Source organism: Microcaecilia unicolor, chromosome 3 (genome assembly GCF_901765095.1).
Source record: "Microcaecilia unicolor chromosome 3, aMicUni1.1, whole genome shotgun sequence".
Classification (NCBI taxonomy): Eukaryota; Metazoa; Chordata; class Amphibia; order Gymnophiona; family Siphonopidae; genus Microcaecilia; species Microcaecilia unicolor.
The window spans coordinates 295,284,359-295,310,069 of NC_044033.1; the positions used below are offsets into that span (position 1 = coordinate 295,284,359).

The 25,711-nt window shown below is 46.2% G+C and overlaps 1 protein-coding gene across 1 annotated transcript in view; it reads right to left on the bottom strand.

Annotated features, from left to right (window-relative positions):
* LOC115464627 (sterol O-acyltransferase 2-like) overlaps positions 1-25,711 on the bottom strand; it is a 327,319-nt gene that overhangs the window by 293,457 nt on the left and 8,151 nt on the right. The window contains 1 exon segment of the mRNA XM_030194991.1: positions 22,983-23,041. Within this exon segment, the coding sequence (XP_030050851.1) occupies positions 22,983-23,041 (59 nt within the window).

Below are 25,711 nucleotides of genomic sequence, written 5' to 3' on the forward strand. Positions count from 1 at the left end.
AGGCACAGGTGGAAGATGCCTTTTCTGGGGGGGGCACTGGTGTGGGTGAAAGATGCTGGGGTGGGGAGAGGGCAAGGATAGAAGATGCTGGTTCTGGGGGGGGGGGGGGGGCTGCGCAGGTGGAAGATGCCTGAACTTAGGGAGAAGACAGGAGAAAAATGTTGCCCATCTGCTGAGCAGAGCAGAGCAGAGCAATGCAGTACAGGGTAGGCAGGGAAACAAAGATGCCTGACCATGAGGCAGGGAAGGAGAGGTTAACTGGAGATAAGAGAGATGTTGGATAAAGTAGTGAGAAAGAGAGTGGGAGAGAGGCTGTAGTAATGGAGGGAAGAAGAAAGATGGAGAGAGAGAGATGTTGAGGGGAGAAGGCAGGTGAGCAGAGGAAAGAGTGGGAAAGCCAGAAATATGGAAGAAAAATCAAGAGAGATGCCTGCCTTGGATGAGGGGAAACAGCTGGGCAGTAGAAGGAGCAGAAATATAGGAGGAGGGTGGGGACACAGTGGGCAGGTGCTACAGAGGACAGAACACAGAGGGAATGATGGTAGACATGGAGAGAGAAGAAATGTCAAGTGGACTGGAGACTCTGGAAAGAGCAGAAGATAGGACTTAGGGCTAGGGAATCAGAGCAGAAGATGACTGGGAATTGGGGACTGAGTTGAGGCATGTTTGGTGGGAGAACTGTGGATGGAAGAGATTAAGAGAAACTTTTGAGGTGATAGTGAGGATCTGGCAATTAGAAGGTAAGAGTGAGGGTGTGTTGATGGGTTGGGAGAATGAGTGAGGGTATGAAATGGGAGGGGAGTAAGAGAGAGGGGATGAACTGTGGGGGGAAGGCTGATGCATAATGTAAATGATGTGGAGAGGCATAATCGAACGGGGCGCCCAAGTTTTCATGAGGGGGTCCTCGCAGGACGGCCCCACGAGGGGGCGGGGAAAACCGTATTATCGAAACAAGATGGGCGTCCATCTTTCGTTTCAATAATACGGTTGGGGACGCCCAAATCTCAACATTTAGGTTGACCTTAGAGATGGTCGACCTAAATGTTGAGATGGTCGACCTTAGAAATGGTCGTCCCTGGTTTTCAGCCATAATAGAAACCGAGGACACCCATCTCAAAAACGACCAAATCGTTTGGTCGAGGGAGGAGCCAGAATTCGTAGTGCACTGGTCCCCCTGACATGTCAGGACACCAACCGGACACCCTAGGGGGCACTGCAGTGGACTTCACAAATTGCTCCCAGGTGCATAGCTCCCTTACTTTGTGTGCTGAGCCCCCCCAAAAACCCCAAAACCCACTCCCCACAACTGTACACCACTACCATAGCCCTTAGGGATGAAGGGGGGTACCTAGATGTGGGTACAGTGGGTTTGTGGTGGGTTTTGGAGGGCTAACCCACCACAAACCCACCACAAGTATAACAGGTAGGGGGGGATGGGCCTGGGCCCGCCTGCCTGAAGTGCACTGCACCCACTAAAACTGCTCCAGGGACCTGCATACTGTTGTCATGGAGCTGGATATTGACATTTGAGGCTGGCAAAAAAAAAAAAATTAAGTTTTTTTTTTGGGTGGGTGGGGATTGGTGACCACTGGGGGAGTAAGAGGAGGTCATCCCCAATACCCTCTAGTGGTCATCTGGTCAGTTTGGGCACCTTTTCATGGCTTGGTCACAAGAAAAAATGGACCAAGTAAAGTCGGCCAAGTGCTTGTCAGAGACGCCCTTCTTTTTTCCATTATCACCCATCTCTTAATCATGCCCCAGTCCCGCCTTTGCTACAGTGCCAACACGCCCCCGTGAACTTTGGTCGTCCTCGCGATGGGAAGCAGTTGAGGACGCCCAATATCGGCTTTCGATTATGCCGATTTGGGCAACCCTGAGAGAAGGGCGCCCATCTCCCGATTTGTGTCGGAAGATGGGCGCCCTTCTCTTTCGAAGATAAGCCTGTTGGTAGACTGGAAAGAAGATGAAAGGCACTGAAAAATGATGGGGGTCCTGTGGAGGGGTATTGGAGGAAGGGGATGATGGGTCTCTGAAAGGGTTGAGTGAGGGTGGAAATGGGGTTAAAAAGGTGGTGAAAGAGAGGTAATATGAGTGGGGTAGAGAGTAAGAAATTAAAAGCATAGCATGGAGGTAAGAGAAGAATGGAGAGACAGGGACTGGAATGGAGCTGATGAGGAGATGAGATGCAGTGCAGTCACTTCACTGGCTTCTGATCAGGTACCGCATACAGTTTAAGCTTCTCCTTTTAACCTACAAATGTACTCGATCTACAGCCCCTCCCTACCTCTCTACCCTCATCTCCCCTTACATTCCTACCCGTAACCTCTGTTCTCAAGATAAATCCCTCCTGTCGGTACCCTCCCTACCTCTCTACCCTCATTTACATTCCTACCCGTAACTTCCATTCTCAAGATAAATCCCTCCTGTCGGTACCCTTCTCCACCACCGCCAACTCCAGGCTCCGCCCTTTCTGCCTCGCCTCACCCCATGCCTGGAACAAACTCCCTGAGCCCATACGCCAGGCCCCCTCCCTGCCCATCTTCAAAGCCTTGCTAAAAGCCCACCTCTTCAATGTCGCCTTCGGCACCTAACCACCATACCTCTATTCAGGAAATCTGGACTGCCCCTACTTGACATTTCGCCCATTAGATTGTAAGCTCCTTGGAGCACGGACTGTCCTTTTTCTTAATCTGTAAAGCGCTGCATAACCCTAGTAGCGCTCTAGAAATGTTAAGTAGTAGTAGGGTTGAGAGGGAATGCACAGAGGATATTGAGCAGACTGTCAGGGTCATTTTCGAAAGAAAAGGGTGCCCAAAAAACGACACAAAAGGCACATGGGTGTCCCCGTGAAAGAAGGTCGCCCAAATTCAAGAATCAAAACCGGACCGTAAGGGCATCCTCTGCATGAGGATGCCCATCTATGGTTGTCCCCACAGGGGGCGTGTTATGGGCGGCGTTACATGATGGGCGCCCTCAGTGTATAACGGCTTGCAAAATGGTTTCGCATGGGTCGGAACATGGGCGTACTTAGTTAGACCTGAAATAAAAGCGACCAGAGTAAGGGGGAAGTCGTCTTTAGACACATTAGCGATTTTGTGCAGTTGCAGAGTGGCGAGAGCGTTGTTGGGAGAGAAAGCTGAGTTTGTTCAGTACCTGTTACCTTTGTCTGTGTGCCATAGTCAGAACGTTTTCCCCCTCACCTGCCTCATTTGTGTTTTAACTTTTCAGCTTCCCCTTCTAGCCTCCAAACCCAGACACCACTACTCCTTCCTCTATCTCCCCCATCCCCTCTCCCTATCCCTCCCCATTCACTGTCCCCAAGTTCATAATTAATTCCCTTACCTGTTTGTAGTCTCTGTTTGTCTTTGTCCTGTGTACTGCTACAGCGTGTTTGTGAAGACTGTCGTTTGCTGCTTGGAGAGTGAGTGGCTAGAGGGTGTGGCAGGAGAGTTTGTAGTGGGTGTTTGTCGGTGGTGGGAGAGTGAGTGGCAGCTTCTGTTTGTTGCTGCTGTGTTTCACCAAGTTGGTAGGGAGAGGTGAGCACTGGTGGCACTGCATTGCACCTGTAGTATGGGGTAATGGAGGCACTAAATGCACAGGTGGCTTACATGTTGGAGGAAGAGAGGAGGCACCGCGGGAGGTACTCACACCCCAGAGTTTTCAGGCCCTGTAGCAGTTTCCTAGACCTCATTGACCTGCAGTGTCACACTAGGTACCGCTTTGATAGGGCTGCCAATCAGCACCTTTGTGACCAGCTCAAACTCCTCCTGCAGCCTGCTATCGCTACCTTGTTCCAGAGACACTGTGAGACGCTGCCTTGTTCCTGATTAGCTATCCTGTTCCTGAGGCGTTGCTTTGTTCAGAGATGCTGCAAGATGCTGCTTTGTTTCTGACAAACTATTCTGTCCCTGAGGCGCTGCCTTGTTCCAGAGAAGCTGTGAGGTGCTGCCTTGTGCCTGACAAGCTATCCCATTCCTGAGGCACTGCCTTTTTTCCAGAGATGCTGTGAGACGCTGCCTTGTTCCTGACAAGCTATCCTATTGTCACGTTCTCAAAGCTAGAAACCGGGTTGTGAGCCCTTGGACCACTGCCGAGGAGCGGCAGCGGTAGGCAAAACCACCCCACACAGGAGACTAAGCAGGACTGGACCCCAGAGTGGAGTTGCAGCAGAGGCAAACAAGCAGGACTAAAGCAGAGCAAGTACCCTTAAACTTCACCTGCACTAGGCCACTTTTCACCAAGAGTTGAGCTCCTGACTTTCAGGTGGCCGGCAGGACTTGCTGGACAGGGCAGGACTGGATAACAACTAGGCAGCACAGGGACTGAGGGTCAGAGGGAAAAGGCAAAAACAGGGACAGCAAGGCAGGGAAAGGATAGGTTAAAGGACAGGACTGAAAGTTGCTAGCAGCCACTGAAACAGGGAACAAACACAGCTAGACAGGAGACTGAACTGAAAGCTGCAAGCAGCCACTGAAGCAGGGAACAAACACAGACAAACCCAGAACTAGGCAAAGACATACAAACAAGACACCAGACTGGGAAACAAGCAATACAGTAAACAAGCAATACCCCAAACTAAACATAGACTAACTAGAACAGGCAAGGATTCAGGCAAGAACTACAGCAAGGAAACAAAACTCAGGCTGAAGTGCAACAGCACTAACATACCAGGGCCTTAGATGCAATAGGGTCAAACAAAACAGACAAGTCTGGCAGCCTGGAAGATCCGGACTGGACTGAGCTAAAATCTGGAATGGGTGAAGGTCCATAGCAGCCACCCATTCTGGCCACCAGAGGGCGAGGAAAGCACAGACGTAACACCTATTCCTGTGTCGCAGCCTTGTTCCTGAGATGCTGATCAGTTCCTGACTCGCTGTCCTGTTCCTGGGCCACTCCAAGGTTGTTCCTCTATATCTTTGGGATTCATTCCCCTCTCATCCGGAGACTCATCTACCGCAGTTTCCTCTACTGTGGCTTTCCTTCTTTCTTGAACCTACATCCCCCTCCATAACCCTAGGTGACTTTAACATCCACGCTGATGATTCCTCTGACTCTTATGCTTTCCAATTCCTTGCCTTAACGTCCTCATTCAGTCTTCAGCTATGCTCCTCTGCACCTACCCACCAAAATGGTCACTGTCTCAACCTTATCCTCTCCTCTAACTGCTTCCCCTCCTGCTTCTGTTCCTCAGCTCTCCTCCTTTCTGACCATCACCTATTAACCTTCACACTTAAACACCCTCCTCCCCAGTCCCACCCAATCTCAACCCCCACATCTAGGAATCTTCAAGCTATTGAAGATTCCCCCCTTACTCTGTCCTCTTGTGTCTCTAACCTTTTCTCTTCCACCACTCTATCTAAGTCTGTCAATGAAGCTGTTTCTTCCTATGATACTATTCTATCCTCTGCTCTGGACACTCTTGCCCCTCCCATGCCCCATCCTACTAGGTGTACCAAACCCCAGCCTTGGCTGACCTCTAAAATCTACTACTTTTGTTCCTGTGCCCACTCTGCTGAACATTCTTGGCTTAAATCCCGCACCCTTGCCGACTTCAGTCATTTCAAATTCATGCTTAACTCCTTCCAGTCTGCCCTTTCACGGGCCAAACAGGATTACTTCACCCAATTGACCAATTCCCTTGGCTCTAACCCTCAACTTCTCTTCGCCACACTGAACTCTCTTCTCAAAGTGCCTCCGTCCCTGATTCCCCCTTCTCTTTCTCCACAGACCCTAGCTGAAGTTTCTACTGAGGAAACTGCCCTTCTTCTTTCCTCCTCTAAATGTACTACCTGTTCATCTGATCACATCCCCACTTATCTACTTAACACTATCTCTCTTGGGACTTCCGGCGGAGCCGAGCGGGAAGATGGCCGCCGACTAGAGGGCTCCGCGACGCCGCACGAGAGATCTCCTCTTCCCCCCGACTGCTGGGTTCGCCTGCGGCAAACAACGCTGCATAAAGGTCTCGAGAGCACGGAGACACATGCGGGTACTGGTAGAAGTGCCCTGCGATACCGTAGCCGAAATTAATTGCACCGCGTGCGCCGCGATTCAAGATGGCGGCCGGAAGAATTATAGAGCGGGCAGAGGAATGAACGGCAACATAACAACGCGGCGGATGGCGGCTTGGTAAGGAATCGGGCCCAGAGGCAGGGAAGATCGATAAATAAAGGAGAGATTAAGAGACACTCCTTTTCTGCTGCTCCCTCCCCGACTTGAAGAAGGCATTAGCCCTGGTCCCTTACAATACCCATAGTTGAAAGGGGAAATAAGCCAAACCCTACGCAATAGAGATGCAGGGACACAATAATGACTTGGTAAATTAACGAACTCGTTGTAACAGTCGCGCAAATTCTCTAGACAAACCAACTGCATATAAAGGAGAAGAACTGTGCTCAGCGTGATTTATAATATATGTCGGATAAAGAATCAAATCAAAGAGAGTGTTACCCTGGTCATAGTATCCAAACTGTCCCGGAAGATGGAATAGCAGTGCACACTGGGCATAGAAAACCCGGTCCCACAGATATTTTCTGATAAGGACGCCAGCTCCATAGTGCAGGTGTACAAAGCACAGCACAGGACGAAACATAGACTGCATGGAGCAATATCTGAAGCCTAAATCTGCTGGCACAACCCGAAGTGGCACCAAATTTGACAAGGGGAAAAATACTCCTCCACCCACAGGAGCACGAATGGCTGAAGGAAAACTTGAAAAACTGGGGGACTTTTCTGAAAAACAATTGGCCCAAATCACCATGGCAGTGAGTGCTGCACTTAACCCCAGATTTGATTTGCTAGAGCGCCAAATGAGTAACATGGAAGCTAACATGGCAGATACAGTGAAGAGGCTGGGAGAAACGGAAAGCAGAATATCTGCTTTGGAAGATACCAGAGCACAGAGCACCCAAGATGTAGCCCGGATGACAGAGCAACTCAAGGCACAACAAGACAAAATTGAAGATATGGAGAACAGAGCAAGAAGATGCAACCTGCGCATTGTGGGTCTACCAGAGGCAATTCCAGAGAAAACCCTAGGGCACGTGTTGGAGCAGTGGCTTAAAAAAGAACTGGCTCTGTCTGATAGTTACGGAGAACTGTGCATTGAAAGGGCTCACAGGCTGGGCCGATGGCAACAAGGGCAGCAAAGACCCAGATTGGTGATAATCAAAGTCCACAATTACTTGCACAAAGAAGAAATTATGAGGGGCTTCCGTTTAAAAAGAGACACTCTGAGTTATGACGGAAACCAGATAAGAATATTCCAAGACTATTCTGCAGGAGTGCAAGAACAAAGGCGCAGATTCCATCCGCTCTGCACGACATTAGTCAACAGAAAAACAAGATTCTTGCTACTTTACCCAGCTGTTTTAAAGATCCAGCACGAAAACAAATGGCGCTCCTTCCAATCAGTGCAAGAGGCCCAGCAATTTATAGACACTGAATTAAAGGCGCCTGATGATGCGCCACCTTGACTATGAGAACAGAGAACTCCTGTTGATGAACCACGTAACCTTTGCAAGTATAGGAGGAAACATGATGATGTGATTTACTAAGGTTGTATAGGGCATTTGTTGATGTTACACAGTTAAAGTGATAATATGATATCTGTTAGATTGATAAAGCTAATGGTGGAGGAAGTTTATATATTTAAGGGCTATTTTAGAATGGATCTAAATTAATAAGGGGGGGGAGCTACCATTGGGACCGAGAGGAGGGAACGGGGGGGGGGAGAGGGGAAATCTCACAGCGGTAAAGTGTCACCTGGAAGCAGAGAAATAACGGTAAGGGTTGGAAGGGAGGGGGGTTCAGGCAATGGGATAGGGGGACGGAGACTTGGGAAGAACCAATGTTTCAAGGGGGGAGGGTGCTCCAGAGCTAAAAGAATTGGGTCACACACATGGGTTAGGCAAAAGGGAGGAATGCATAGGAACTGCGTACTAATGGGGGAAGGAAAATGGATGATGCCACTGGGGAAGGGCTGGGACCCAGGGGCCAAATTATTAGAGTATAAATTTTGGAAAACAACAAGCCCACACAGTCGCACACTGTAAAATAGTCACTTGGAATGTAGGTGGCATTACGTCTCCCATTAAAAGAAAAAAGATTCTGGCACACTTAAAATACCTCAATGCAGACATAGCTTGCTTACAGGAAACAAAGTTGACGACAGCAGAACATGAAAAACTCAAACAGGGGTGGATAGGACAGGTGATATATGCATCCACAGATGGGCGACGGGGAGGAGTTGCAATATGCATTCACCGCCGACTGGCCTGTAAGGTAGAGAAGATCTTTCATGATCCCAAAGGAAGATTCCTCCTGGTTAAGTTATGGCTACAAGGGAGGGAGTTATATCTACTGAATGTTTATGCTCCTACCCCTCCAGACAGCTCCTTCTTTCCAGGGTTGTTGAGGAGGATGATACCATATGAAGACAAACACCTAATTGTAACAGGGGATATGAATATATCCATAGACCCCAGGATGGATTATTCAGGTGAGGGTGGAAGGGGAGTGGAAGGTAGGAGGGGTTCACTGATGTTAAAAGAGTTTACCAACTCTCTCTCTGTAGTGGACACATGGCGTAATTTGCACCCGGACCAAAGAGATTATATACACCGGTCCAGGGCCTATGGGACATGGGGAAGATTAGATTACATATTCATTTCAGCAGCCTTGTTCCATGGTGTAAGGGACACGGAAATAGAGGAGGTTCTGATATCTGATCATAGCCCTGTCTGGTTGGAGCTGGAGGCCCCAGGAGGCTTTCAGCCGTCCAGACGGTGGAGATTTCCGGGACATCTGATAAAGGATAAATCTTTTCAAAAATTCTTAGCGAAAAAGTGGGAAGAATATGAATTGTTCAATAAAGACCACAAATCGAACCCGCAGTTGTTTTGGTGTGCAGGAAAGGCGGTGCTGCGAGGGGATCTGATAGCATATGTAGCAAGTAAACGGAAAAAGAATGCAGCTAGCCTTTTACAGCTGAATAGGCGGCTGCGGAAAGCCAGACGTCAGTATATAGAACAAAGGTCCACGGCTACTAAAGAAGCTTATTTGTCTTTACAGGCCGCGGTAAACTCCCTATTGCATGAAAAAACATTACAGAACAGAACTTTCCAAAAATACAAGTTCCATTGCTTTGGAAACAGAGCAGGGGGTATGCTGGCCCGGCTAGTTCGGAAGCGGGAGGGAAATAGAACAATATCGGCCTTGAAAGGAAAGACAGGTGACCTTACTAATAACCCAGATAGGATCCTCCAAATATTACAGGAACATTTCAGTGACCTTTACAGGGCCAATCGGCCTGCCACGGAGGCTCATATGAATGACTTTCTTAGCAGGGCAAAAATGCCAAAATTGGGAGAGTCTGAAATGGCAGGCCTAGAGGCCCCTATTCAACTTAAAGAACTGTCAGACGCAATAAAAGGGTTAAAGTCTTTCTCAGCTCCCGGAATGGATGGGTACTCAGGAGAATTTTACAAAATGCTCCAGCCCCAGTTGCTAGGTCCATTATTTGAATATCACCAGGCGGTAATTCGAGAGGGACGATTCCCATTGCATGAAAACACTGCCTCCATATCACTACTGTTGAAGCCCGGGAAATGTGGGGAGGAACCCGAATCTTATAGGCCCATCTCGTTGATTAATGTCGATATCAAACTGCTTGCAAAGATCCTGGCCACACGGCTCAACGCATATCTCCCAAGTGTGATTGAACCTACACAAGTGGGATTTATCCCAAAAAGGCACTCGGTAACACACATTCGAAGAGTCTTACTGGCAATGGCAAAATGTCGGCATGAGGAGATCCCAGGGCTACTGGTGAGCCTCGACGCCTCAAAGGCTTTTGACAGGGTCGAGTGGACCTTCTTATTTTGTGTTCTAGACTGGATAGGAATTCCTGCCGAAATGAAACAAATCATAAAGGCCCTATATTCCGGTATGAAAGCCCATGTCACAGCAAATGGAGGGATCTCAGAGGGGTTTCCAATAAGCAGGGGAACACGTCAAGGTTGCCCACTCTCCCCTCTTTTGTTTGATCTTACATTAGAGCCATTACTACGCTATCTAAATTCAGACCCGGGAATTAGGGGGGTGAGATTAGGGGAACAGGAAGTTCGAGCTTTAGCTTATGCTGATGACGTCCTACTGGTATTAACTAACCCGCAAGAGTCCTTTAAGGCTGCCTTGTCACTGATTAAGGAGTATGGGCAGTTATCAGGGTTTAGCCTTAACCTCTCAAAGTCGTGCGCGATGCCCATGGATAGTGACATAAAATTAAACTGGCAAGGAGAGGCTTTACTGAGATGGGAGACAACAAAAATGAAATATTTGGGAGTGTATATAACCAGAGATGGGGCCTCCCTATATAAAGAAAACATAGGCCCGTTGATGGAGATGACTAAAAATAAGTTGTTTATGTGGAGGGAATTACCACTTACAATATGGGGCAGAATAGCGCTGTTTAATATGATGATAGTCCCCAAGTGGCTATACGTTTTTCAACAATTACCGTTGTTTTTGAAACAAAAAGATGAAAAGTCTTTACAACGTCTACTACAAAAGTACCTTTGGCAAGGGAAGAAACCGAGAATTCCATATCATCTAATGACAGGCCCAAGGGAGGGGGGCGGCATGGGACTTATGAACATTAAATTTTTGGCAATCGCAAGTTCCATGAGACACATAAATGATTGGTATCGAGGGACATCTGAGTTTTCCATTACGCCAGTGGAGACGCTGATGTTCCCAAACATACACTTTAGTCATCTGCTCCATTCTGGGACACCATTGCCCATTGGAGCATCCAGAAGGCATCCCCTACTGAAGGCCCTCAGGGAAACGTGGAGATGGGTGTGTAGACGCTATCATTTCTCTGCCCGAACGTCCCCCTGGCTGTCTATATGCGATAACCCAGCGTTCCCTCCAGGCCAAGGGGTTAGCGTCTTTAGTAGGTGGGCGCAAAAAGGGATAATATACTTGGCACACGTAGTCACGGAACAGGGACAAATTCTCTCATACCTAGAGCTTCAGACTCGATTTCGGATCCCCCCGACATACCAATTTGCATATTGTCAACTGAGCCACTATGTTGCTTCTCTAGAGTGGACTGACCTCACGGAGGATGTGGTGGAGGTTCTCTCCGAGGAGTTTACTCTGGGAGCGCAACTCTCAGTACCATTGAGATTCCATCATCGGCAGTTGAAGGACACTGCAGCAGAACTAGACTTTAGACAGATTGCACGGGACTGGTCAGGGGACCTGGGTTGCACACTTACAGAGGAAGAATGCAGATCATATCTGAAAGCTTTGTATAAGCAACGACTTTCCATACCCCAAAGAGAGAGGTTATATAGATGGCTGTTGAGAACACACATATCTCCTCACAGAGCGCTAAGAGCGGGGTTTGATACTAAAGGAACCTGCCCCAAATGTAACCAGGGAGCGGCTTCTCTGGGGCATATGTTTTGGGGTTGCCCATTGGCGGGACAGTTCTGGAGGCAAATCATAGCGGGAATAGACCAATTGTGGAACTGTACTCTCATATATGATCCCCTAATTTTATTTAACCGCTTTAGGCTAACTGCAGAGGCTCCAGAGGGCTTTAAGGCATTTGCCAAGCTGGCTATATATTTTGGAATAACCACCATACTGCAATTCTGGAGGGCAAAAGAAATACCCCCCTTACAGGCATGGCGTGCACAAATGGTGCGACAAATGAGAATAGACAGGTGTGGGGTGCCTAATCTAGAAAGCCCCGCAGGTCTCAAGTTTAAGGCTCAGTGGGAAATGCTTTGGATTACCCTACCGATTAAGGCACAAAGCCTATTGTTGAAATTTTAAAGCCGATGCAAGGTCCCATAGGCTTGTCATCAAACAGAGGGGCTAGGGATAATGGTAAAGATGGTTCGGTGCTTACTGAAAGTCGGGTACGCAATGTACAAGGAGAGATGCCACTTCCTTAGATGCCGACTTCTTGTGTGCACTGAATTACAAACACAGTTGACTTGGTAATGGAGCAAAAAGGGGGGGGGGGGGGAGGGGGAGGGTAGGGTTGTTGGGTAGGGTACTCCTCGAGATTAACATAGTTAAATAACTCATATAAGTCGAAGCCGAACCACAGAGTTTATTCTGAAATAATTTAGCCAGACGTTTGTCAACTGCTGGGGGTTTTTCTGTGACATTTGTAATACTAGAATGTGATAAGATATAGGGAGTACTAATGGTTAAGAGGAGGGGGAGGGAAGGGAGAAAATGTAAATATTATACTGTAACATGATGAGCTGTTTCAGCCTGTTGGTTGACAATTTATGTATAAATTTCATTTTTCGGCAAGAAAGGTGTTATCTGACTGTTACAACCAATAAAAATGATTTAAACATAACACTATCTCTCTTACTATCATCCCTGTCATCTGTCACATCCTTAATCTCTCACTCTCCACTGCAACTGTTCCTATGGCCTTCAAACATGCTGTTGTCACTCCACTCCTTAAAAAACCTTCACTTGACCCTACCTGTCCCTCCAACTATCGCACCATCTCCCTTCTTCCTTTCCTCTCCAAATTACTTGAACGCGTCTCACCACCATTGTCTTGACTTCCTTTCCTCTCAACCTATTCTTGACCCTCTCCAATCTGGTTTCCACCCTCTTCACTCTAATGAAACTGCACTTACCAAATTCTCTAATGACCTGCTGCTGGCTAAATCCAGAGGTCTCTATTCTATCCTTATCCTTCTTGACCTATCTTTCGACACTGTTGACCACACCATACTCCTAGATACGCTATCCTTGATTGGATTCCAGGGCCCTGTTCTTTCCTGGTTCTCCTCCTACTTCTCACTTCACATAGTAACATAGTAACATAGTAGATGACGGCAGAAAAAGACCTGCATGGTCCATCCAGTCTGCCCAAGACAAACTCATATGTGTATACCTTACCTTGAATTTGTACCTGTCCTTTTCAGGACATAGACCATATAAGTCTGCCCAGCAGTATTTCCCGCCTCCCAACCACCAGTCCCGCCTCCCATCACCGGCTCTGGTACAGACCGTATAAGTCTGCCCTCCCCTATCCTCACCTCCCGACCACCACCCCCTCTTCCCCCCCAACTGCTCCGCCACCCAATTTCAGCTAAGCTTATCTTTCGACACTGTTGACCACACCATACTCCTAGATACGCTAGCCTCGATTGGATTCCAGGGCCCTGTTCTTTCCTGGTTCTCCTCCTACTTCTCACTTCACACTTTCAGTGTTCACTCTGGCGGTTCCTCTTCAACTTCCATCCCGCTTTCAGTTGGTGTCCCCCAGGGTTCTGTCCTTGGACGCCTCCTTTTCTCCATCTATACCTCTTCTCTTGGTACCCTGATTTCATCCCATGGCTTTCAATACCATCTTTATGCAGATGACTCTCAGATCTACATCTCCACCCCTTAAATCTCTACCGTAATCTAGGACATAATTTCATCCTGCTTGTATGACATTGCTGCTTGGATGTCTCAACGCCATATGAAGCTAAACATGACTAAAACTGAACTTCTCATTTTACTACTACTACTACTATTTAGCATTTCTATAGCGCTACAAGGCGTACGCAGCGCTGCACAAACATAGAAGAAAGACAGTCCCTGCTCAAAGAGCTTACAATCTAATAGACAAAAAATAAAGTAAGCAAATCAAATCAATTAATGTGTACAGGAAGGAGGAGAGGAGGGTAGGTGGAGGCGAGTGGTTACAAGTGGTTACGAGTCAAAAGCAATGTTAAACAGGTGGGCTTTCAGTCTAGATTTAAAGGTGGCCAAGGATGGGGCAAGGCGTATTGGCTCAGGAAATTTATTCCAGGCGTAGGGTGCAGCGAGACAGAAGGCGAGAAGTCTGGAGTTGGCAGTAGTGGAGAAGGGAACAGATAAGAAGGATTTATCCATGGAGCGGAGTGCATGGGAAGGGGTGTAGGGAAGGACGAGTGTGGAGAGATACTGGGGAGCAGCAGAGTGAGTACATTTATAGGTTAGTAGAAGAAGTTTGAACAGGATGCGAAAACGGATAGGGAGCCAGTGAAGCGACTTGAGGAGAGGGGTAGTATGAGTAAAGCGACCCTGGCGGAAGACGAGAAGGGCAGCAGATTTTTGAACCGATTGGAGAGGGGAGAGGTGACTAAGTGGGAGGCCAGCAAGAAGCAGATTGCAGTAGTCTAAACGAGAGGTGACAAGGGTGTGGATGAGGGTTTTGGTAGTGTGCGCGAAAAGAAAGGAGCGGATTTTACGGATGTTGTAAAGAAAGAAACGACAGGTCTGGGCGATCTACTGGATATGAGCAGAGAAGGAGAGAGAAGAGTCAAAGATGACCCCAAGGTTTCGAGCTGAGGAGACAGGGAGAATGAGAGAGCCATCAACAGAAATAGAAAACGGGGGGAGTGGGGAGGTGGGTTTGGGGGGAAAAATGAGAAGCTCGGTTTTGGTCATGTTTAATTTCAGGTGGCGTTGAGACATCCAGACAGCAATGTCAGACAAGCACTCTGAAACTTTGGTTTGGATGCAAGGTGAGATATCAGGGGTAGAAAGGTAGATTTGGGAGTCATCAGCATAGAGATGGTAGGAAAGGCCATGAGATGAGATTAATGAACCAAGGAAGAAGTGTAGATAGAAAAGAGGAGGGGACCAAGAACAGAACCCTGAGGTACGCCGACAGGCAGAGGGATAGAAGTAGAAGAGTATCCACCAGAGTGAACACTGAAGGTTGGAGGGAGAGGTAGGAAGAGAACCAGGAAAGGACAGAGCCCTGGAATCCAAGTGAGGACAGGGTATCGAGAAGTATGCTGTGATTGACAGTGTCAAAAGCAGTGGAAAGATCAAGAAGAATGAGGATGGAATATTGACCTCTGGATTTAGCCAGTAATAGGTCATTGGAGACTTTAGTAAGCGCAGTTTCGGTTGAGTGGAGAAGGCGAAAACCAGATTGTAGTGGGTCAAGAATAGCATGTGAGGAGAGAAAATCAAGGCAGCGGTGGTGAACAGCACGCTCAAGTAATTTGGAGAGAAAAGGGAGGAGGGAGATGGGTCGGTAATTAGAGGGTAATTTAAAGGCAGTAGGGACAGTTGCAGTGGAAAGCGAGAGGTTGAGAATGTGACAGATAAAAGGAATAAGAGCAGATGAGATGGCATTAAGAAGGTGGGTGGGAACGGGATCAGAGGAATAGGTGGTACATTTTGAGGATGAAAGGAGAAGTGTAGTTTCCTCTATAGTAACTTCAGGAAAGGAGGAAAGGAGGAAAAGGAATGAGGGGAAGGAGAGAGAGGGGAACGGACTAGTGGAGGGAGAGGTGGCGAGGTAGAGAATTCAAGGTTTATGTTTTGAACCTTGTCGTGAAAGAATTCAGCAAGGGTCTGAGGAGATAATGAAGAGGGAGTTGGGGGAGAGGGCACCTTGAGGAGAGAGTTCAATGTGGTGAAGAGAAGTCGAGGGTTAGAGCCAAGAGAGTTGGTCAGTTGGATATAATAATCCTGTTTGGCGCGTAAAAGAGCAGATTGGAAGGAGGTCAGCATGAACTTAAAGTGTAAGAAATCCGCAAGGGCCCGAGATTTCCGCCAGAGGTGTTTGGCGGAGCAGGTACAGGAACGTAGGTAGCAGATATTAGAAGTCAGCCAAGGTTGGGGTTTTGTACGCCTTATAGGGCGGGTCATCAAAGGTACAAGTGTGTTTAAGGCAGAGGATAAAGTATTGTTGTAAGAAGAAACAGCCTCATTGACAGACGTGGATGGTGCCACAGTAGAGAGGAGGTTTGAAACATGGGAGGATAGAGATGAAGGGTCAATATCGTGAAGATTCCTAGATAAATTAGATAAGATAGGACGGGACTGGGAGGGAGGAGATTTAAGTGTGAAAGTTATAAGATGGCGATCAGAGAGGGGAAGATCAGAGGCAAGGAAACTAGAGGGTGAACAGTTGGAGGAGAAGATGAGATCAAGACAGTGACCATTTTGATGAGTGGGGGAGGTGGAGCATAGTTGGAGATTAAAGGAAGATGTTAAAGCGAGTAACTTGGAAATATAAGAGTTGTAAGGATCATTAGCAGGAATATTAAAGTCACCAAGGATGAGAGAGGAGGAGGAAGGATCATGGAAGAAGGCAAGCCAGGCATCAAAGTCACTGAGAAAGGATGAAAGGGACTTATCAGGGGGACGATAAATGACCGCTATTCGAAGAGGCAGAGGAGAGAAAAGGCGGATAGAGTGGACTTCAAAGGAGGACAAACAGTGAGAATGAGGTGAAAGAAGGGGTTGAAATCTGGAGGAGGGAGAGAGAAGTAGTCCAACACCGCCCCCGCGACCAGCAGGGTGAGGAGTATGTGAAAAAAGATAACCGCCATGGCAGAGGGCTGCGACTGAAGCAGAGTCATCAGGGAAGAGCAAGGTTTCTGTTGTGGCGAGCAGATGGAGGTGACGCGAGATAAAGAGGTCCTGGATATAGGGGAGTTTGTTACAGATAGAGCGGGCATTCCATAGGGCGCAAGAGAAGGGAAGAGGAGAGGAGGGGAGTAGAGGAATAGAGATGAGGTTAGAGAGGTCGCGGTGAGATCTGTAGTGTTGGGATAATAGTTGGTGAGGAGGGCCAGGATTGGATTGATGTCACCAGCTGAGAGTAAGAGAAGGAATAAAAGAGAGCGGAGGAGAGTAGGAGAGGTGTGGCCATGAAGGCGTCGAAGGCGAGAAGTATTTAGGTGGAATGGGGAAGGCAAAATGGAGGGAAGAAAGAGACGGAGATTAAAAGCCAAGAGGGAGGAAGAGGGTAGGAGAGAAGGTGAGGTGATGAAGTCGATGGATGGGCAGTGTGTTCCTGTAGCGGAGAGAGGTAGGGGGTGAGGGAAAAGATTAGGAAGGGACAGGGCTAGGAAGAGAATGTGAATAGGGGCCATAAACGACTGAGGTACTTTAGCAACTGGGAAGAAGATTAGATGTAAAGAGAAAAATGCCCCGGCGCGCGGCACCTAGAGCGGAGGCCCTGAGTGGATCGGAGTGGACCTGGGTGTCACCCCGGAGAAGGCTGTAAGGATATGCAGATGAGCTGCAAGTCCTCCACAGCACCTGAAAGGCAGCCGGTGGTAGAGCTGGGCACCTCTCAGCTGAGGAAAGGCTTACCAGGGGTTAGGCCGAAGCCAGCATTCCTCCTCCTGAGGGTCGCCTGATCCTAGCCAAAGAGCACCTGGAAACTCTGTGCACTTGGAGCGAGGGCCCTGGGAAGATCGGGGTGGACCCCTAAACCCACCTCCCCTCTTCCCCCATTCTCTATCTCTGTTAATGGCTCTCACATCCTCCCTGTCTCCTCGGCTCATAACCTTGGAGTCATCTTTGAGTCCTCTCTCTTCTTCTCTGCGCATATTCAACAGATCGCCAAAACCTGTCGTTTCTTTATCTACAACATTAGCAAAATTTGCCCCTTCCTTTCTGAATACGCTACCAGAACCCTTATCCAAACCCTTGTCACCTCTCGCTTGGATTATTGCAATTTACTTCTCACTGGTCTTCCACTCAGCCATCTCTCTCCTCTCCAGTCTGTCCAAAATTCTGCAGCACGACTTGTTTTCCGCCAAAATCGTTATACCCACACTAGCCCACTCCTCAAGTCACTTCACTGGCTCCCTGTCCGCTTCCACATACAGTTCAAGCTTCTCTTACTGACCTTTAAATGCATCCATTCTGCAGCCTCCCATTACCTCTCCTCTCTCATCTCTCCCTACATTCCTCCCCGTGAACTCCGCTCACTGGACAAATCTCTTTTGTCATCCCCCTTCTCCTCCACTGCTAACTCCAGGCTTCGTTCCTTTTCCCTCGCGGCACCTTATGCCTGGAATAGACTTTCTGAGCCTGTATGTCTAGCTCCATCTCTACCTGTTTTCAAATCTATGCTGAAATCCCACCTTTTCACCACTGCTTTTGGTTCCTAGCCACTACTCAATTGCCCTCCCCTTGTTCCTTCTCACCCAGTACTTCCCTCGCCCTTAATTGTCTTGTCTGTCTGTATTTTTAGATTGTAAGCTCTATTGAGCAGGGACTGTCTCTCTCTGTGTCAGGTGTTCAGCGCTGCGTGCGTCTGATAGCGCTATACAAATGCTAATAATAATAATACTGTGGACTAAGGGTTCACTACCCCGATCATAAACAGTGCTGTTATGATTAAACCTTTTCTTTCATTCCTTTGTGCCTCGTGGATTGGTTAAACACTTTACTGGAGTTGTTCCTGTGGACACCCTCTGTTTAATTTATATTTAGTGTAAACCCCCTAGTGGTGAAGCAGGTAATTACAACAAATAAATAAATAATGTTAAATACATTGCAATAAATTACAAAGGCAATAAGATGTTCAAATTTACAATAAAAATTACCAAGACCCCAATCCAACTCTTGCGACAACACAAGACATCCCAAACATTATCACAAACTTGATTATCACTTCACCCTTCCACTACCTCTGCTACTAAAACTTGGTTACTCTACAATAAATACTTCAAGGATAAATATTCACAATTACTCTGAAATAAGCATCAGACAAATATACCCAGCTACTCCTTTCCCCTTAATGTAACTTCAACTCTGTTTCCCAGGGTCTAGACTCTTTGTCCCCAAGTCTAAATTTTCTTTTACAAGTTTTCACAGATTTGCATACACCCAGGCTTCCCTCAGATAAGTGTATTACAGTGAGTGTGTAATGACAGTTACTGTACTCAGATCTGAGATTTTTTTTTCTTTTTGGGATCAATTTGTGTGCACACAATGATGTTACTGGTATATCCGTTCTTCACTAGCATCGCTGCTGTCTTTTGTTGGGTACCCAAGTCATCTCTGCATCCACATCTCCTCGGTTGGTGGGGTCAGCTCACTGACTCAGGAACTCCAGGGTATCTACTATCCTGAGTCAAAAGAACTCAAAAAAGGAAAACCCTGACTTCCTGAACTCGGTCAGTTTCTTTGGCAAAGAGCCTTGTGGACTAACTAAATTTAAATAAAAAGATAAGCGTGGGAAATTCCTATCTAAACCTCCCAAAATACACCCCTTTTTCTTTTATTGTTTCCCTTTTCACCCGTTTACATCCACTACTTGAACTGACGGACCATTAAACTAAACCCCCTAAAGGTAGGCCCCTAACTGCAGGCACTCACAGGGCTCAAGGTTTAGGCTGAGCAGCTCCTTTCCCAGGGCAGGGTCTCTTAGGTGCAGACACTTGAATGGGCATGCTTTTACACTGGATCCTCCTGCAGATAGGCACTCATACTAGCAGTTGCTCCAAAACCAGTTCCTTTGGAGTCTGGGCACTCGGTTTGGGGGGGAGGGGGAGTCTCTCTCTCTCTCTTCTTTGTGGGGCTTCTTCCCTTTCTGGATAGGCTTCTTCTTTATAGGACAGGCAGTCACATGGCTAGCATTCCCCTCTCTGGACAGGCAAACTGCAGCTCAGTTTCTCCTGTGTCCGAGTTTGCTCTGGAATCCCTCCTTCCCACTGCTTGACTGCTTCAGTGCTCTACACTTCCCCAGACTTGCTTGCAACTCTCACTCTGTCTCTTTGGTTACTCATAGTTCAGGATTCCTTCTCCGCTGCAGGCTAGCCTCTCTCAGCCTCCAGCTTTTGTCTCCTCTGCTCAGGCTTGCGCTCTCAACAGCATGCAGCCCCTTCTCTGTGCTGGCTTGCCTATTTCCAACCTGCATCTTCCTTTTTCCTCAGGCTTTCTTCCCTGTCTTCACCCTGCCAGTCACTTCTCCTGCCTGGGCTTATTCTCTTCTGCCAGCATGCAATCTGGCTGGCCTGCTGTCTTTCTCTCAGCCTGCAGCCTCACACACACAAGGCTTGTTCTCTCTCACTTTCTGCTTCTCCTTCCCAGTTCTTCTCCTCCAGACTGCCCTGCCTCCTGCCACCTCATTGATCCAAATTTGTGTCCTTTGCCAGGACCTTCGCTCCTATTCCTGTCTTCACACTGCCCCTCAGGCTTGCCTCACATACCCATCAAGCTCATAGCTTCCCTTGGGGCCTCAAACAGCCAATCATTGATCTATTCCCACCTCCTCCCTGCATACTTCCCCACTGCACATTTCTCCACAGTTATCAAACCAATAAAATTTAAATAGTAAAACTTCTTTATCTGGTTCTTAAACCTCTCACACCCTCTTACAGTCATGTTTTAGAGTGGTCAGTGAAAACCTGAACATTTAAAATGAACCCCAAAACCAGGAAATCCACAATTTGTAGCATTTCATATTCAAAAGTTCACCAAAGAATGTCAGAGCACACCTCTGGCAGCTCTGGGCACCTGAATCCTTAGTTTTATTTATTTATTTATTTATTTATTTAAAAGCATTTATATCCCACATTTTCCCACTGGATACAGGTTCAATGTGGCTTACATAAGCTAAATCAGAAATACAGTATTAATGACATATTAAAAAGTACAAACAGTAGGATTCAAGATGGCGTCCGTGAGGGAAGGTGCAGCGTGAACGCTCTCGTCCCTCCGTTGAATAATGCGGAGCGGCGTTTTCGAGTCCCAGAAATGGTGAAACGAAAGGGAAAGACCGGGGCGAAGGCCTCCTCTAGCCCCGGAGGTGCTCCCGCCCTTCGTCAGACAACGTTGGAGAAGGGGAGGGCAAGATAAAGGCTTCTTTTTCTATATTTACATTGCTCGTTCTTTGGATTTTAGTTTTTCCATCTCCGATTATCATTTCCTGCAGTTTTAAGACCTAAAATTGAGGCTATCTTGGTGGTCCCTTGTGTTCGCAAGGCTAGAGTATTTTCCAGAATACTGCTGAGGCTTTGGAATTCTCTTTCAAAATCAATGCAGATCCTGATGGGTATGATGATTTCATTACCAATTAAAGTCTTGGCTTTTGCCTCACACCTCAGCTGGTATTGTTTAGTTCTGTATCCACTATCTGGTTTGCAAGGGCAGGTTTTCACTGAGTCTTCTACCTTGACCTGTAAATCAGAGTTCATTGGCTGATATACTGGATGTCTGGTCTTCTGACTAGGTACATAGTGATGTAGTAATATACAAGAACAGATGGATATCATACACTTTATTTTTATTAGTTCTTTATAAAAGGAATTGCTGAATAATTGCATGTTTTATCATTATAACTTGTTGACTTTTGTGTTTTTTTCAATCATTTATCATTATGTCTTAATGTTATTATTTAGTTGAGTTTGAAATAATTTCATAAAGTATTTTCTGTGTGCAACATATGTTTTACATATGGAAAATGGCTATTTTAAAATTGTCCACACAAAATTGAACTGTTCCACCAAATTTAGTAAAACTAAAAAAAAAAAAAAAATTGTGGAAACCTTTCACATCCCAGTACTGATAATAATAATGTGACCAAACAATATTCCTCAAACAGACCATTCTCTTTTGAAAAAAAAAATTTGAAATTTTAATTTTAAATTAAAAAAGGATAAAAAGCCTCAGCAATCAAAGCTAACAGCCACTGGCAGGGTATAACCCACTCAATTTTGTTAAATGCCAAGACTCCTTATGACTCAGACTAATCATTGGCTCAAAACCTCCCAAGTTTATTTGTTTAATTCAATTTTTATTCATTTGCTTCACTTTTCTTCTACTTTTAATTCACCAATACAAATATCTTCTGTGATATCATTGTTTAGTCACTGTTTATAAACATTTCTTAACTCGCCATACATTAACACAGCATGCAAGAAAGAAGCACTTTGGAGGCCAAAAATTGAAGCTCGTTAAGTGCTTCTTTTTTGCATGCAGTGTGATGATGTAGCCGCATTACTGCCATTTACGCATGTTAAGTGTACTCTTGCCCATTTGAGTGGCAGTATTCTATAAATGTAAGCATGCAAATGGCATTTAGATTTAGGTGACCTGTTATAGAATGAGGGGGAGAGGGATAATACACAAGGATGGAGCACAGGCATGACATGGGTGAAGCTCCCACTTCTGCATGCAACTATAAATTAATCCCATCCCTGCCGCATTTACACGACTGCAGTTACACCAGATCTATGGTTGGTTTAACTGTGGGCATGCAAATGTAAGGAGTGCTGATACCAGGTTATGCTAGTGTTCTATAACAGAATCCAGGCACGCAGGTACTGTTAACCAGTGTTTCCCAAGTCCGGTCCTGGAGTACCCCTTGCCAGTCAGGCTTTCAGGATATCCACAATGAATATGCATGAAAGAATTTGCATATAATAGAGGCAGTGTAAGCAAATCAAGTTCATGCATATCTATTATGGATATCCTGAAAACCTGACTGGCAAGGGTACTCCAGGACCGGACTTGGGAAACACTGTGTTATACAACAGACTCTCAACATACAACATCAGGATGCCTAAACGGAGGTGACCACTTATAGAATTGGAACCTTCCTCTTAGCAGGTATAAATTGTTCCACTAATGGAGTTGGCTCTGGGTGCCTATTTTATTACTCACATGCACACTTATGTTGCCTTTACAAGATAGGTGCATCTTTGAACTTTTTAATAGGCTTTATTGTATATGATAGTATGTTATGCTTTAGGTAACTCACTTGAAAAGGCATGTTATAAATATAACCACCATGCTGTTCTATGTACACTATGGACTGCAGGTGGCTTGGCATCACTACTCTTCCACTGACACACCTTGAAGTCAAGGAAAGTTTAGGAGGAACCATGTACAAAATGGTGATTATTTTGCCAAATAGGAGTTACCCTTCTTAAAGAAGTACCTCTAGTACTGCTGCAAACACTCCCCTGTATTCATTCTCCTACAAGATCCACCAGGCTAGGATTTTTCAGACTCCAGTTTGTGGATCCTGCAACCAGGTCATGTAGTCAGGATATCAACAGTGAAGATTCCTGAGTTCTGATATTCCCAGAAGCAGGTTAATTTGTACTATCCTGAAAAGAGGATTTGGTTGCAGGTCCCCAGAACCAAATCTGGGCAACCCTTACTCCAGTCTAACAAGGTGTCTGGTTACTCACTTTCATTTGCCTCTTCCAGTAGTCAAGGTTGGGGATGTCATGCAGAGGTTCAGAGTCACCTGTAGACAGAACACGAAAAAATGAACTTCATATGGGGAGAAGAAAGACATTTCCACTCCAGTTTCTGAAGCTGGGGTGCAGGGTGGGTTCAGGATTTACAAAACTACTACTACTACTTAACATTTCTAAAGCGCTACTAGGGTTACACAGCGCTGTACAATTTAACATAGAAGGACAGTCCCTGCTCAAGGAGCTTACAATCTAAAGGACAAATGTACAGTCAGTCAAGTAGGGGCAGTCAAATTGGGGCAGTCTAGATTTCCTGAAAGGTATAAAGGTTAGGTGCCGAAAGCAACATTGAAGAGGTGGGCTTTGAGCAAGGATTTGAAGATGGATAGGGAGGGGGCTCTTCCTTAGGACAGAAACGCCTACCTCATTGTCTTAAGATGTGTGTGTGCCAGCAGTAAGGAGAAAGGGACTCACTAGCTTAGATCTCAGTCTGTGACATGACCTTTACACAATCACTTTAAGATCAGTTCGCAATCATGTACTGGCATTGATCCTCCTTTTCTGAGGGTCACACATTAACTCATGGTCAATTTTAAGCTTCTTGGGACAGTGTCTTGATCAGCATGTGATCTCACATGTAATATACAATGACAAAATAAGCAATGTGTTGGACAGATGTCTAGTAGCTTCCAGAAGCCCCCTCCTCCAAATGCACACTTCCCCCTTCCTCCCCCCTGATATTCAAAATCATTTAACTGGACAGGAATGGTGCCTGGCTGGTTAGATAGTACTTAGCCGGCTATTTGGTGATATTCAGCAGGAGATAGCTGGCTGTCTCCCGCTGAATATCACCAGTTAGCGGTTGGAGGCTAACCGGTTATATTACTCGATATAACTGGCTATTTGCCAATTTTCAGCGTGGGTTTGATGGCCATGTTGGTCACGTGAATACCTGGAATATGTTTCACTGGTTTGAATTTAACAAGCCAGTGCTGAATATCGGCTTGGCTGGTTAAGTTCAAACTGGCAAAAATAAACAAGATATTCATTGCCAGTCACTGGAAATGGCCCGGCCATGAGTATCCGGCATCACCACTGACCTCAGGAGTTAGCAAGGCTAACTCCCGCAGTCTGAATATCATCCCCTTTGTTTTTTGTATTTAAATGTTTATTAGTTTTACAAACTACATCACATATCTAGTATCAGCACAAAATTAGTTCTTAACACAATAAAGCTCAGTAGCCAACACAGAGGCTGGACATTTTGGTGCTCTTAAACACTGGTGCCCTGGGCTAGATATTCACCTGGTCCAATGGTAAAGCCAGCCCTGCTTAGCAGAGATTTTTTTAAAAGTTTGGACACTTTCCTACAAGAAAAGTCCATAAGCTGTTATTATCCTGGGATAAGCAGTACAAAATCTGTTTTTTCTCTTTTGGGATCTTGCCAGGTACTTGAGATCCCATTGGAAACAGGATGCTGGGTATAATGGACTTTTGGTCTGACCCAGTATGGCAATGCTTATGTTCTTATGCTTATCATGAACAGTTAAATAGGGGACGACTGTATAACTTTTCTAACAACAAAAAAACAAGAGGACATGCCATTAAGTTAATGACCAGCAGATCGAAAAAATTATAGACATTCTTCTGTTAAACGTCATTTATAGAGATTTAAAGTTATGGATGAGGAAATATTTCTTATGGTTTATTAAAGCCAGACTGCAATAGTAAAGAATGTAACCGAGACTTCCAACCAAGTATAACAGTCAAAGAAATCAATCAGGTTTGTCTGACAAGACCTGCCTCTAGTGAAATCATATTGCCTCGGGTCCTGCAGTCCATTTGATTCTAGAAGCTTCACAATTCTCTGCTTTAGAAGCATTTCCATTAGTTTACTAACCACTGAGTTCCAACTAACAGGTCTAAAATTCCCATCCTCCTTCTTATTTCCACCCTTGTGCAGAGGGACCACATCCGCCCTTCTTCAGTCCTCTGGGGCCACTCCAGACTCTAAGGAAGCATTGAAGAGGTCAGACAACAGAGCTGCCAGAACTTCCATGAGTTCCTTGAGTAATCTCGGATGTATTCCATCAGACACCATCACTATGTCTATTTTTAGTTTAGCTAGCTCCTCCCGAACACAGTCTTCTGAGAATTGGTTCTGGTCTACCAAATATCCATCCCCTTTGTTTTCTGCAGTCCTACCCCTGGCCTTTCATCCATGAACATAGAACAGAAATAATTGTTAAGGAGTTCAGCTTTATCCTTATCAGTTTCTACATATTCCTCCCTGTCACTCACTGTGCCATTTTGGCACTTCTTCCTACATTTACAAATCTATAAAATGTCTTGTCCCCCAATACTGGCTAATCAGAGGCGTAGCCAGGTTTTGATCTCAGAGGGAGCAGACTTTTATAAAATAGGCGCCGGTTGGTATCAGCTAGACAACAGTGCCTGTAGCAGGCACGGATTAATACAGGCTGTCTCTGTTGCGTCCTGCCTACAAGGAAACAGTAAGTTATATCAAGAGGCAGGACACAGAAGAGGTCCCTGGACTGGCCAGAGCAGGCAACCTGTCTTTTTAACTACAAAGTAAATATATTCAAATCATGACCATCACCTCAGGAATAGCACACATATTCCTTCCATTGCTAGGCACCTTGTTTAAATCAAATGGGCTTTTGTTTGTGAGGTGATTCTACAGGATGTGAAGAACACTA